Genomic DNA, 12,744 nt, shown 5'->3' with positions numbered 1-12,744 from the left:
TTTTTTTTTTTTTTAATTTTTCTTCCACAATTCACTATCTATTCTCTATCGTGCAATAAACGTTTAATTAAATCGATTTATGCCGTACATAGACCCGGTATTAAAACCCTTATTTTCCACGAGACAATTATTTAAATAGCCTCTAGAATCTTTTCTTAATAAAACCGAAATTGTCTGGACGATTAACAAAAGCTGTCTTTTGCATTAAATTTATCCTTACATACATAATATAATATTTATTGTAATCATAAAGATCCATTAATGACAACAAATATATTTCGACAAGTTAAAACCAACCAAATTTAGATGATATAATAGAGATGATAAATAATTCCGATCGGGTAAATATCCTGAAGTTGTGTAGACGGATAGAATTAATTATTTAAGTTGCGTGTTTGGTTGGTGAGTCCGAGGAACGTCGCGGCCAGACTTTGGTTATACAGCAAATATATATATATATATATATATAAGTTTATACACATTTATCTATACATGGGCATAAGCGGATCTAGTAATGACATTTAGAAATAATAGTAATGAAAGAAGGTTGATAAAAAAAGAAATTGTAAATCAATGAAAACTATAGCTTCTTACAATCGGGTCAGCGACCGTTCTTTTGTTTACTTTTCTTAAAACTTTTTCAAATTTTTTGTTTCCTTTTTACTTATCATCAATTTGTTTCATCGTGATATTGTATTATAAACAAAACGAACAAACTTTCCCGAGTTTATTAAATCTTAACGCTGAAAGTACACTTGTCAACTACATATTTTATATCGAAAGCCATAGATATGTACTTATATATCTACTTATTCTGATAAGTATATGTATTTATACGTAATGACAACTGAAAAATATATAGATGCATACTTAAAAAAAATAAAATTTTTTACATGGCCTACTATTCTATATTCGATTGGTTCGTCGCAAGTTATTACGTCAATTCATGTTAAAGGTCACTTTCAATGTACGTATAGCTTCAGTTACGATCAATTAAAGAAGGCCGAAGCTAATTTTGTCCATAATTGCAATCGTTTTGATCTGCATTGGATTACATTTATAGAAACAATCGATATATTTATGTATATATATATATATATGTGTACATTGTATTCTAAATAGAATGATGATTTATCGAGGGAGCCCGAGTCATTTATACAGATTTTTCCATTCTTCCGTGATGAAAAATAAAATAAAGAAAGAAGAAAAACAGAGAGGGAGGAAAAGCTTGTGCAAAACTCTTGTGTGAAATCAATAGTCAGCTCTTGGCAAATTGCATCAAGTTTCTCATGTAATATGACACTTAAATTTATTTATTTATTTTATTTCATTTATTGAATTTCAAGAAATAAATTCAGTCGAATTTATTTGGCTTATAATTAATTGCTTTTTTAATTAATCCCGGCAATAATGGAAAAGTTTTGGTTCCAAGTTTTAAAGTTTCCCTCGCGATAAATTCATTGATAACTCTAGTAAAATTGTTTTATCTCTGATACTGATAATTTACGGGTATGTTTTCCAATTTATCTGATAACACTTTTTTTAATTGATAAAATTGACAAAAACAGTCGTAATTTTTTTTAAATAATTGTAATTATAATCCTCTGTGTTGTTGTAATTGTCAAAAATATATAAAATTTAATCAAGTGTGTAATTTATAGTCGTATATAATATATATTTATATAATGTGAACTTTGAAGTATATAATTTTGAATTTAGATGTTAAATATAATATTTAGTAGTAATTAAATTTATTGTGGAAAAACAGTTTTGGAATTCTGGAGGTTGGATCGCAAGATTCTTTTTAAGGAAATTATTATTGGAAAATATTATTCCGCGGGTACTCGGGTAATAAACAAGATTATTGATAAAAAATTCTTGGTTATTTTGAGCCACTCGAGTAAACGTCGGGCCAAATTATCTTGCCATCCAATGAACCCTTTACTGTTAAAATATATATTGTAATAAATGTTTCGAGTATTATTAGACTTATATATCCTGTAATTGTAAATTTATTAGTTGGGGGTTTAAATTAGTTTACTTAAAAAGTCCCGATTTAAATTTTATCATAAATTATAGTGAAGAAAAAAAATTATGACTGTTATTGTTATCGACAATTTAAAGTTTTAATTGTAAAAAAATTGATAAAATCCTGTCGGAAAAATTCACACGAGCTTTGAACAAGCGTCAATCAAAAAATAATAATGGCTTCCTCAAGTTTATGAAAAATGAACAAAATTAATTTTGGATTGATTGACAGATATAAATTGAAAGATTTAAAGCGTGAATTAATAATATTTTTCATTGAAAAATGATAAATTGAAAGAAAAATGTGGATTTATTTTTAAAAAATGTTATTACTAGAAAATGTTTATGACCGTATAATATTTGAGCACAGATCAAAAATAATAAATCAAATCCCAACATTATTCAAATTAAGATGTTGTAAGATAAAAATTAATTAATTTATGGTAATTTCGCTTATCTAAATGTGTGTCATAGGTTCCGATTTTAATTAAATTATTTAATTAAACGTTAAAATAAATCGATAAATGATAAAATTACAAATTTAGCTATTGAATAATAATTTATTACTGAATTGCAATTTAAATTTACGAGTAGGCGGAAAAAGAAGAGGATTTAACTCAATGATCTTTAACGATTTCGATTGTTATTCTGTACCACAGATTCCAGTGAAATATATTTAAAAAAATATAATAATCGAGTCGATTTCATTCTATACAAAATAATATTTATTGTAATAATAATAATATTGATAAATATAATAATCAAATTAAATGATAATATCTAAACAGACATTGTTATAAAAAAATATGAACAAGATAATGAATGAAAGTAATATAGATTCAATAATAAAAATATAAATTTCCGGAACTTGTGAAATGGATATAAATAAAATAAAATAAATAATAATAATAAACGAAAGGAAATAAAAATTCGATTGAAACTCGACAGTTCGATACTATATTAGTTTGAGTCGCCTGAGACTCTTACTATAGAATAGAGTGTAGGTTTATATACCGAAAAATAAAGTTCGATCGTGATAGAGTAGCACAAAATAAAAAGATCAGGGTTTCGTCAGCTTTTTCATTTTTTTACAGCTCCCGTTCTTTTCGCTTCTATTTATATCGAATATTACATCCAAGCATACTTTATTTTATTCCTTTTTATTTCTTGTAATCAAATAAAAAACTTTTATATCGAAATAACCGAGCTAATTTATTTTATTTACTTTGCATTAGTCGGATTAGGAAAGTTGCTAATTGGAGAGAAATTATCTCGATCGTAATAGTTGCTAAAAATCGGTAATATGCTTTAAATTTTACCACTACTAGTTTTAATTAAGTTCCGACCTTACTCTCTTGTTAATTCGAGCTTTGTCGTAAATTCTCAGTAATCTCATTAAATGATCATGTTAATAATTAATTTAATGTTGCTTCACTGTTTACTGTTAAAGTTTAATCATGACGTATATATCCAACTAATAATCGCCCCATAAAATAATTTATACCAAAAATTAATTTTTCTTTTAGTGGTAAAATTTAAATCATTATCAAAAAAATTTCAATCAGTTATCTTTTGGGCATAATTAAGTTTTTAATAAAATTTTCTATAAATCGAGCGACATAGTTACGTTCGATAAAAAAGTCAATTGAAAAATTGTAATTAAAAATCAAGCAACACTTTTTAAATATCTGGGCACCGCATTTATTTATTTATTTATTTATTTATTTATAAATGTATTTAATCCGTGAGATTTAATGTAATGCACAGAAAAAAATTTCTAAAGACAGAAAAATATTAATTTTACCCGAAGTATTAAAAGTACTTACATTAAATCTCAGTAAGCTTCTAAATTATAATAAAAATTTTGAACTATTATTTAAGTAAAAACTAAAATAATGCAAAAGTGTTTGTATGATGTTGGATTGTAACATTGACTGCGTTTAATTAATGGTAGATTGTTATTGAGTTAGCTTGTTATAGCTTTAGCTATTTGGCTGACGTGTCATCGACAAACCGCCAATTGCAATTGTGTTGTGTGTGTGTGTGTGTGTGTTATTGAACGGTAATATTGACTTATGTTACAAATATGTAATTCCAAATTCTGTAATAAATTTTCGCTAGTACTGCAATTGCATTAAACACTTTTAATAAATTAAATTAATTTTAAAAAATTACCACAACACAATTTCATATGATGCGATTGAAATTAATTTCCAAAAAAATAATTTAAAAAAAATCGATCATACGATTGAAAGTTTGCGATTGACACGACGCATCTTCTGACTGATTATACAGACTGACACCGAGTGTACACGATATGTGCATACACGTTCTAATTATATACATACGACAATACGTCCTTATATATTATTCAAGTAGCACATTTTTAAGTTTGTATCAGCGCGTGAAATACCGCCGATTTTTTTTTAACTTAAAAAAGTTATTGTTTGTTATTATTTTAGCCCATAGTACATATTTTTCAATTGATACCTGTCATACGTTCATCCGATCGTCTCACAGTTCGATTACTCATTTTTAATATTAATTATTAATTAATTATAGGCTTAAATTAAAATAATAATAAAAAGAACCTATTATTAAATGATTAATTACTAAAATATTTAAGACATACAATAGTATTATTGTAATTAAGATGATTAATGTGTAATTTAATCAACTATTTAATCATAAACTGTGTAAAATAATAATTAATCAGACTAATACTTTATTTATGTTTGTCATCGTTTAATCACCGGTTTAATTGAACACCGATATTATTTACTAGCCAATAAATAAATAAATATGTTACTAGATTACGCTATTTATAATGATAACAATATTCAAAATGATCAGGTAGAAAAAAAAATATTTAAAATCAATAATCCAGGGTCCGGATCTAAGAAAAGTGATTAATCAAATAATGCTAAAATACATAAGCTGATTAGATATTGTAAATAATAATTTTTCTATCGAGCGACCAATCGTTAAGGGGTGACAACAACACGAGAAAGTTACGGAAATGTGATTGATGACTAAAACTACAAAGCCAAATAGATGTTAAATAGTTTTATTATTTGAGAGTTAAATATGTGCATATTTAAATAATAATAGTTATTAAAAAACAAAAAAGTATATAATATTATTTTGAAAAAAAGTAATATTGCTACACGCGGTGCCTAAAACTATACAGCGTGTAAATTTTCAATTAAAATCTATTAAATAAAATTAATTATTGAAATATTTTTTATCAACTTTTGACGATCACTCACTTCATCTTCGCGTTTTAATAATCGGCCTATTAAGATTTGTTTTTGAATTTTTTTTTTTGAAAATAAAGGCCTGGAAATTTAATTTTAAAAACGAAATTGTAATTGGTAATTATTTTTTTATAATTAAAAAATACGTTGACAGATGAATTGAGTGAATTATTATAAAATAGAAAGTAAAAGAAATTCTAAAGCTGAGCAAAATTTACAACAATTTTAGATGTTTATTTTGGATACTAAAGCACAAGTTTATTCTCGATAATATCTTTCGTACTAGGAGGCCGTATTAAAACTAGAATGAGTAATTTCTAGTGAGAATATTTAATGGATAAAGTGTCTCTTAGTCTTGGTCTTTTACTAAAAGCTTTCTAATTGATATAACAACCTAGTCCTATGTAATATTTAATAGATCGGTGGCCTATCTTGACAGGGTTCGATTCTTATATTTTTTGTCACTCTCATCAACTGAATAAATAAAACTAACAAATAATCAAACAAAATATCTAAATAAATAAATGTTAAATATCTTATTAAATTATATTAAATAAAAAGAAATATTGATATATTTCCCTCTAATTTGATAAGAAAATTGCATTGGTTGATTAAAATCATGCGAACAAGCTCAAAAATATTGACTAAAAAGATAATCACCGTAAAAAGAAAATTACTTACCGATTTGGTTCCGACAAATCAATTGTATTAAATAACAAACCTGAAACATTGTAATTAAATTAATTATGATAAAAATTTCGAAGACCTGTCTATGTAATACGTACCTGCTTTTTTAGATGTAAGATTAAACGGTTGGGAGGATATGCAACGCGCTCGGTGGTTGACAGTTGGTCGTCTCGAATGAAAAAGCTATAGATAATTATTATTAAATAAATAACTGCATAAACTTTTAATAATAATAATAATAATAATAATAATTAGCATTAGTAAGACTTTTGTGTCTGTTATAAAAAAAAATACGATTAACCTGTTTTATCTTTTTTACAACAATAAAGTTAAAATATTCTTTCGAACGAAACAAATAATTGCTCTATTTATTTGTCTTCTCGTATTTCGCTGTTCATAAAAAGCTCCAGACTTCCGTTTTTATTGCCTCACTTTTTTATTTTTACTTTTATTTACCACTATTGCGGCTTAAATTATTATTTTGGAGTTTTCTCTTGCTGAAATAAAAAATAAATTTTATTAATAATAATAATGAAAAAAAAAAAAATTTATTAATTTCTGAAAAATTATTGTTAAGAAAATAAATTTATAATTTTTTTTTTTTAAATTAATTTGAAAAATTAAAAAAATTAAATTTTAAAATTATTAAAATTAATTAATTAATTTTTTTTTTTAAAATAAATTATAAGAATTTATAATTTTTTCATGTCAATTTTTTTCGCCATTATTTATTAGTTAAAAAAAATGATAAAATATTTGCTAAATTAATTTTTAATGCACTAATTACTCCCTCTAAAGACTGCTCACTGAATTGTTATATTACCACAAAAGTAATAATAATTTTTGGCCGTTTCTCGTGATCTCATAAGACACATACCAAAAATCCGGATCAATTTATTTAAAATTGATTACTAAAACTATTATAATTATTTATTCAAGTAATAATACTAATATTAATTAAGTAATATTTATAATCAATAAAAAATATTATGTAAGAATAATAATACTGTTAATAATAATAAAAATAAAAACTAATGACCTACCATTGTCTATAAAGTGTACAATGATACAATCAACTGAACTCATAGTTCAAGAGTTTACATATGTCAATCGCCCATTATATAACGAGTAGACATTTAATAAAAAAAAAAAAAGTTAAAAAAAAATATTTATTATTAAATTACTAAACAATATTATTATTTACAAATAGAAACCCTTTATTTAATAACTAGGCGATGGATTTATTATTTTATTTATAAATAATACCGTAAATTTTTTATTAAGGTTATCGAATAATTTTAGTACTTAATTATTTTTTTATTGTAAATAATTTGTGTAATTTAATTTTAGTTATAGATGAGAAAGTGGATGAATAATAATTATTATTAATGATAATAATGATAAGATTAATAATATTTTTACTGTAACTGGGAATATTATAAATATATTATTGAAATGATTAATTGTTTCTTCTCGGAGAGACGTCTAACAATAAGAAGGGTTTGTCTGGAGAAACGATTAATTATTTTTTATTTTAGAAATATGAATTATTGAATAAAGGGTCTCAGATACTATTAAATATACATAAATCTATATATATATATATATATATATATATATATATATATATATATATATATATATATATATATATAATGATAATAATAATGTGGAAATAGAAAAATGAATAAAAACAAACAATTACAGTAGTTAGCTTGCAATTGTTGATATTTAAATCGATACATTGTATCAATATGATATATTATTATGTACTATGAATTATGAATTATGATGAATATGAATTATGTGTATATTTTACTATAATGAATGACTATGGAAGTAAATAAATGAATAAATATATAGAAAAAGTCTACTCATAATCCAATGAATAAGAATGATTGATATGTAATGCCATTTTAATAATAATGATAAAGAAGTATAGTGAAGTAAAATAATATAAATTATCATAAAATGTTATTGTGAACAAAAATTAAATGTGGATAATGTATAGTTGGGTGGTAATGATGAACAAATAAATAAACAGCCAGATTTAAACCATATGACAACCTGAAATTCTGATATAAATGATTATATATGTATAAAAATTAAATAAAATGCCTCAATCGACAAATATTTATTTCTTCTTTTATTAATATTTACCTTTTATTTTTAAAAAATATCATTTCTTCTTTTTTTTTTTAATCAATTATCTCCTAAAAAAAAAATATTTCTTCTTTCTTCAAGATCCAATTAACTTGAAATAATTATTTACAAAATTTTATTTCTTCATGAAAATTAAGTTAGCCGACATTTAAAAATATTTAGAATTTTTTTTTATTGAAAAAATCATAACAGAAAAATAAAAGAAAAATTTCATTTGTAAAAAAACTTTAAAAACTATCAGTGCAATTTAAAAAAAATATTTTTTGGCTCTAATTTAGTAAATAAAAAATAATTAAAAATTAATAACGTCGGCTAACTTCAGTATTATTATTTCTTCAATTTTTAAAAAACTCACTTTGAATTGTTTTTTAATTTTTAACCTGTCAAAAAACAATTTTTAAAAATAATAATAAAGTTAGCCGACGTTTTTAATTTTTTGATTTTTTTTTTGAAGAAATTACAACAAAAAAAAATATTTTAAAAATTGCACTTCCCGTTTTTAAAGTTTTTTACAAATGAAATGTTTTTTGGATTTTTTTTTAATAATTCTTTCAATGAAAAAAAATTCTAAAAATTCTTAGATGTCGGCTAATTTAATTTTCATTTTTTAAAATTAATAAAAGTTAGTTTTCTTCTTTTAGCCATTTTCTTTTTATATTAATAACAGGCGAGACCATCTTTTTCTCGCTTTGCTCTCACGGAGCTCAACGGAACTATCTCTGTCGCACTTCCGACAGCAGAGCAATTGCAGTTTTATTGGTAAAATAAAATACCCGAAATAAATTTTGTTGATAACTGAGACTTCAATTGTACTTACTGTGAAAGAAGAAATAATTTTCTACATTACCAACAATTTATTTCCTAACCTACAAATGATAAAACAATAAAAACACTTACCAACACAGCCATGACGTTGCACGAACAGAAAAACACTTGAAAAAAAAAAAAACCTCCCAAGACTTGAGACAAAAGCTTACATGACGACGAATAAGAATAATTCTAGTGAAGTGATATTGCCATTGTTTCCGTTCAGTGTGTTGCTGTTTTTCTCCCGTAGCTCATCAGCTGTTTATCTTAATCTGACAAACAACGCAGATCTCAGCGATTAATCCACCAGCTGACGTCCATCAAATTGTCAACACAATGTCAGTGAATAGACTTTGTCGATGAAATGAAGAATTGAAACAAATAAAAAGAAACTTTCGAAATCGTGTAGTGAAAATTGTACATAAGTGTTTGTATCCATAGATATACATTACTCAAACAAGCTCATCAATATACATACACACATATACACTTGGCGTGTATAGATTAAAATCAAGCAGTCATGGTGGAAAAGTCAGCCAGTCAGCTGTAGTCAGCTGTATTCTGTGTTAATAAATTATTTTATCAATTTTAAAACCAAAATTGTAATTATTACTTCAGACAAATGTTTATCAACAGCCAAGTATGTGATAGAATATAAAATTGACAAAAGTAAAGGCTTTAATTAAGTTTAAATTGTTTTGTTATGTTGGCTGCTGACAGTCACAAAAAAAAAGTGGCCTTGAGTGTCGAACCCTGACCATGCCAAGTCGGATGACATTTTTGGGGATACGCTGACCAATAACTTGTCGTCAGCGCCCACTGCTCTTCGTTCCAAACCTGAGTTGCCTCTCGGTATTGTCTATTGTCAGGTAGACTGCCACCAGTAAGTTCATTTTTAAAATAACCTGCAAATCGACAACAATCCTTTGTTCGAACAAAATGGGCAATTGTCTCAAGAGCAGTGGAAGTGCTCAAAATGACAACGCGACTCTGTTGAACAACAGTCCAGATCCTGCAATGTCTGGTAGTTTGTCGCAAGATCAACTAAATTCACAAGCTATGCCTTACAATGTAATTATTAAATTGTTTTTTATTTTCATTATTATTACTAGCAACCTGGCAGTCACTATGTAACTGCCGTGACTTTTGAACTATAAATAAACAAAGTCTTGCTTCATTAAATAATGACTTTTAATGAATTGCACTGTACTTTCTTAAATATTGACGTTTTTAAAGATATAAGCTCATTCCGATGTTACACTCATCAAGAGCTTTCATTTGAGTACCCACATCAATATTTCATATATTTATATATATGTATATATGAAAAATATATCAAAAATGCATGTGGGTACTCAAATGAAAGCTCTTAATGAGTGTAAGGTCGGGGTGAGCTTATATCTTTAAAAATGTAATTAATTGACAAGATACAATGTCATTTATTAGTTATTGACATTTTTTAAGATATAAGCTCATCCCGATGTTCCACCCATCAAGAGCTTTCATTTGAGTACCCACATGCATTTTTGATATATTTTTCATATATACATATATATAAATAAATATATAAAATATATGAAAAATTAATGTGGGTACTTAAATGAAAGGTCTCGATGAGTGTAATGTCAGGGTGAGCTTATATCTTAAAAAATGTCAATAGTTCACAAGATACAATGTCATTTCTTATTTATTGACATTTTTTAAGAGATAAGCTTATCCCGACGTTACACTCATCAAGAGCTTTCATTTGAGTACCCACATGCATTTTTGATATATTTTTCATATATAAATATATAAATATATGAAAAATTGATGTGGGTACTCAAATGAAAGGTCTCGATGAGTGTAACATCAGGATGAGCTTATATCTTTAATTAAAAATGCCAATGGTTCACAAGATACAAGGTAATTTCATAATTATGTATGTAGAGATAGAGCATTTTCAAATGCAGCCTAAATACTCATAATAAATTGACTATCCTGGACACAAAATTTTTATTATTCTCTTAATAATATAGATTAATCTGGCTATCTTTTCAGGAGCTGGTTGATTCTCGGTACCCGGTTGTCTCAACACGCGAGAGACACGTGCGATCAACGGAGTCGAGCATCGGCGGACTGGGCCAGGGCATCGGGATGACAACCGGCAACATCAGAGGAACCGGACTGATGAACTCGGCAGCGATTAACGAAGAGGAGCACCAGGTGCGAATTGCCAAACGCATTGGACTGATCCAGCACTTGCCCTCGAGGGAGTACGACGGTGCCAAAAAGGGGGAGTGTGTAATCTGCATGATGGAGCTGACTATTGGAGAGGCCGTTCGCTATCTTCCCTGCATGCACACTTATCACGCGATGTGCATCGACGACTGGCTGCTGCGTTCTCTCACCTGTCCCTCCTGCATGGAGCCCGTCGACGCGGCTCTCATAAATTCCTACCACCCCACAACTTAGTTCCTCAGAACTGACCTTAAATTACCAGTCGAGATGTCGAACCATGGCTCTCAAGCCGCTCGGGTGTAAAAAGATAAGCGTCGGGGTAGACTTTTAACTATCGACAATAGTAAATCCTCGTTTCACTCTCCAAAATCATTGCAATTTTAATTAATCTGATTGTATTATTATATTTAACATAACTGCAGGCGGTTTCATTATACATTTCTTCTTCTTTTAATTTTTTTTTTACATGGACTATAACTAGTTATAAATTTTATAGGACAAGTGTATCAAAAATAATCGTGATATAGTAGAATAATAAAAATTAAAAAATAAATTGATTTTGGAACTGAAATAGAATGTTTGTACTGTTGTCTAGAATATCCTCGAGTTATAATAATTAAAGCATCACATAATCGCGTTAAAAGGCTTTGGTATTATTATAAATATCGCTACGGCTTTCTAGTTAAGAATGGAAAGGAAGGAAGAAAAAAATGGAGCTGTGAACTAGTGGTTTGTTGACTACAAATAAATATTTAAAATAACTACTTATAGATAAGTTTAAAAAAAATTATTATTAGAGAAAAAAAAAAACAAAACAAATTTAATACAACTATAATTAATTGTATTTCTTTATTTACTTGTATTTAAGTATAAGTACTGTACATATACGTATGTATACATATTCGAATATTAAAATACTATGTTGAAAAATTTTTAATGATCCTGAAATTACTTGACATTTGATAACTTTTTCTTTTAAGTTAATTATTCTAAAAAATTATGATTTATTTTTTAAATAAAAAAAAGAAATTATTCTGTGTCAGATAATTTTAGTGGGATAAATTTTTATTACCATTTTTTCATCACTCAATTCGATTTTAATAAGAAATAAATGAAATTTTACTTGAAAATTATTAAAAAACAAGGGTTAGGAAGTTTAGTCTTTAAAACTTTCGATAAATTAATTTCTAATGATTGTTATATACAAATCAAATCATTTTCACATCCTCTACAAGGATCATACAGGCCATACAGTTGATTAGTTCACTAATTTAAAAAAAATTTAGAATTTTCATTTTTACATTTCCGCGTGGGTATTGTGAGTAAGTTTAATTAATTTTATACAAGATTAGGCTTTAAAACTAACGATAAATTTATTTCTGACAATCGTTATATACCAATCTAATCGTTTTTGCATCTTTCTAAAGAGTTCATTTATAATTTTCAACGTTAGATTCTTCTGTGCCTGAATTTGCGTGAATTACGGCGAATGAGTATGAATTAGATATTTTAAATTGTGCGCGTGAATTGCGGCGAATTAGTATGAATTAGATCTTTTAAATTGTGTGCCTGAATTCGCGTG

At 26.4% G+C, this 12,744-nt stretch overlaps 1 protein-coding gene across 1 annotated transcript; it reads left to right on the top strand.

The window, feature by feature from the left end:
* The first annotated feature begins 1,083 nt into the window (after positions 1-1,083).
* LOC123258534 (RING finger protein 11) lies at positions 1,084-12,099 on the top strand. Its single transcript, XM_044718612.1, has 3 exons — positions 1,084-1,100; positions 9,384-10,013; positions 10,983-12,099. The coding sequence occupies exons 2-3, from the start codon at positions 9,882-9,884 to the stop codon at positions 11,394-11,396; spliced, it is 546 nt and encodes a 181-aa protein (XP_044574547.1). The 5' UTR covers positions 1,084-1,100; positions 9,384-9,881; the 3' UTR covers positions 11,397-12,099.
* Positions 12,100-12,744: the final 645 nt, after the last annotated feature.

This window comes from Cotesia glomerata, linkage group LG2 (genome assembly GCF_020080835.1).
Source record: "Cotesia glomerata isolate CgM1 linkage group LG2, MPM_Cglom_v2.3, whole genome shotgun sequence".
Lineage (NCBI taxonomy): Eukaryota > Metazoa > Arthropoda > Insecta > Hymenoptera > Braconidae > Cotesia > Cotesia glomerata.
Note: the sequence above shows the minus strand (reverse complement) of the source record. Positions and strands in the feature narration are given on the sequence as shown.

Bases quoted from the DNA above. Each gene is read 5' to 3' on its own strand.
- LOC123258534 (XM_044718612.1), top strand. From the start codon at position 9,882: ATGGGCAATTGTCTCAAGAGCAGTGGAAGTGCTCAAAATGACAACGCG. The intron at 10,014-10,982 runs GTAATTATTAAA...CTATCTTTTCAG, and splicing joins CACAAGCTATGCCTTACAAT to GAGCTGGTTGATTCTCGGTA.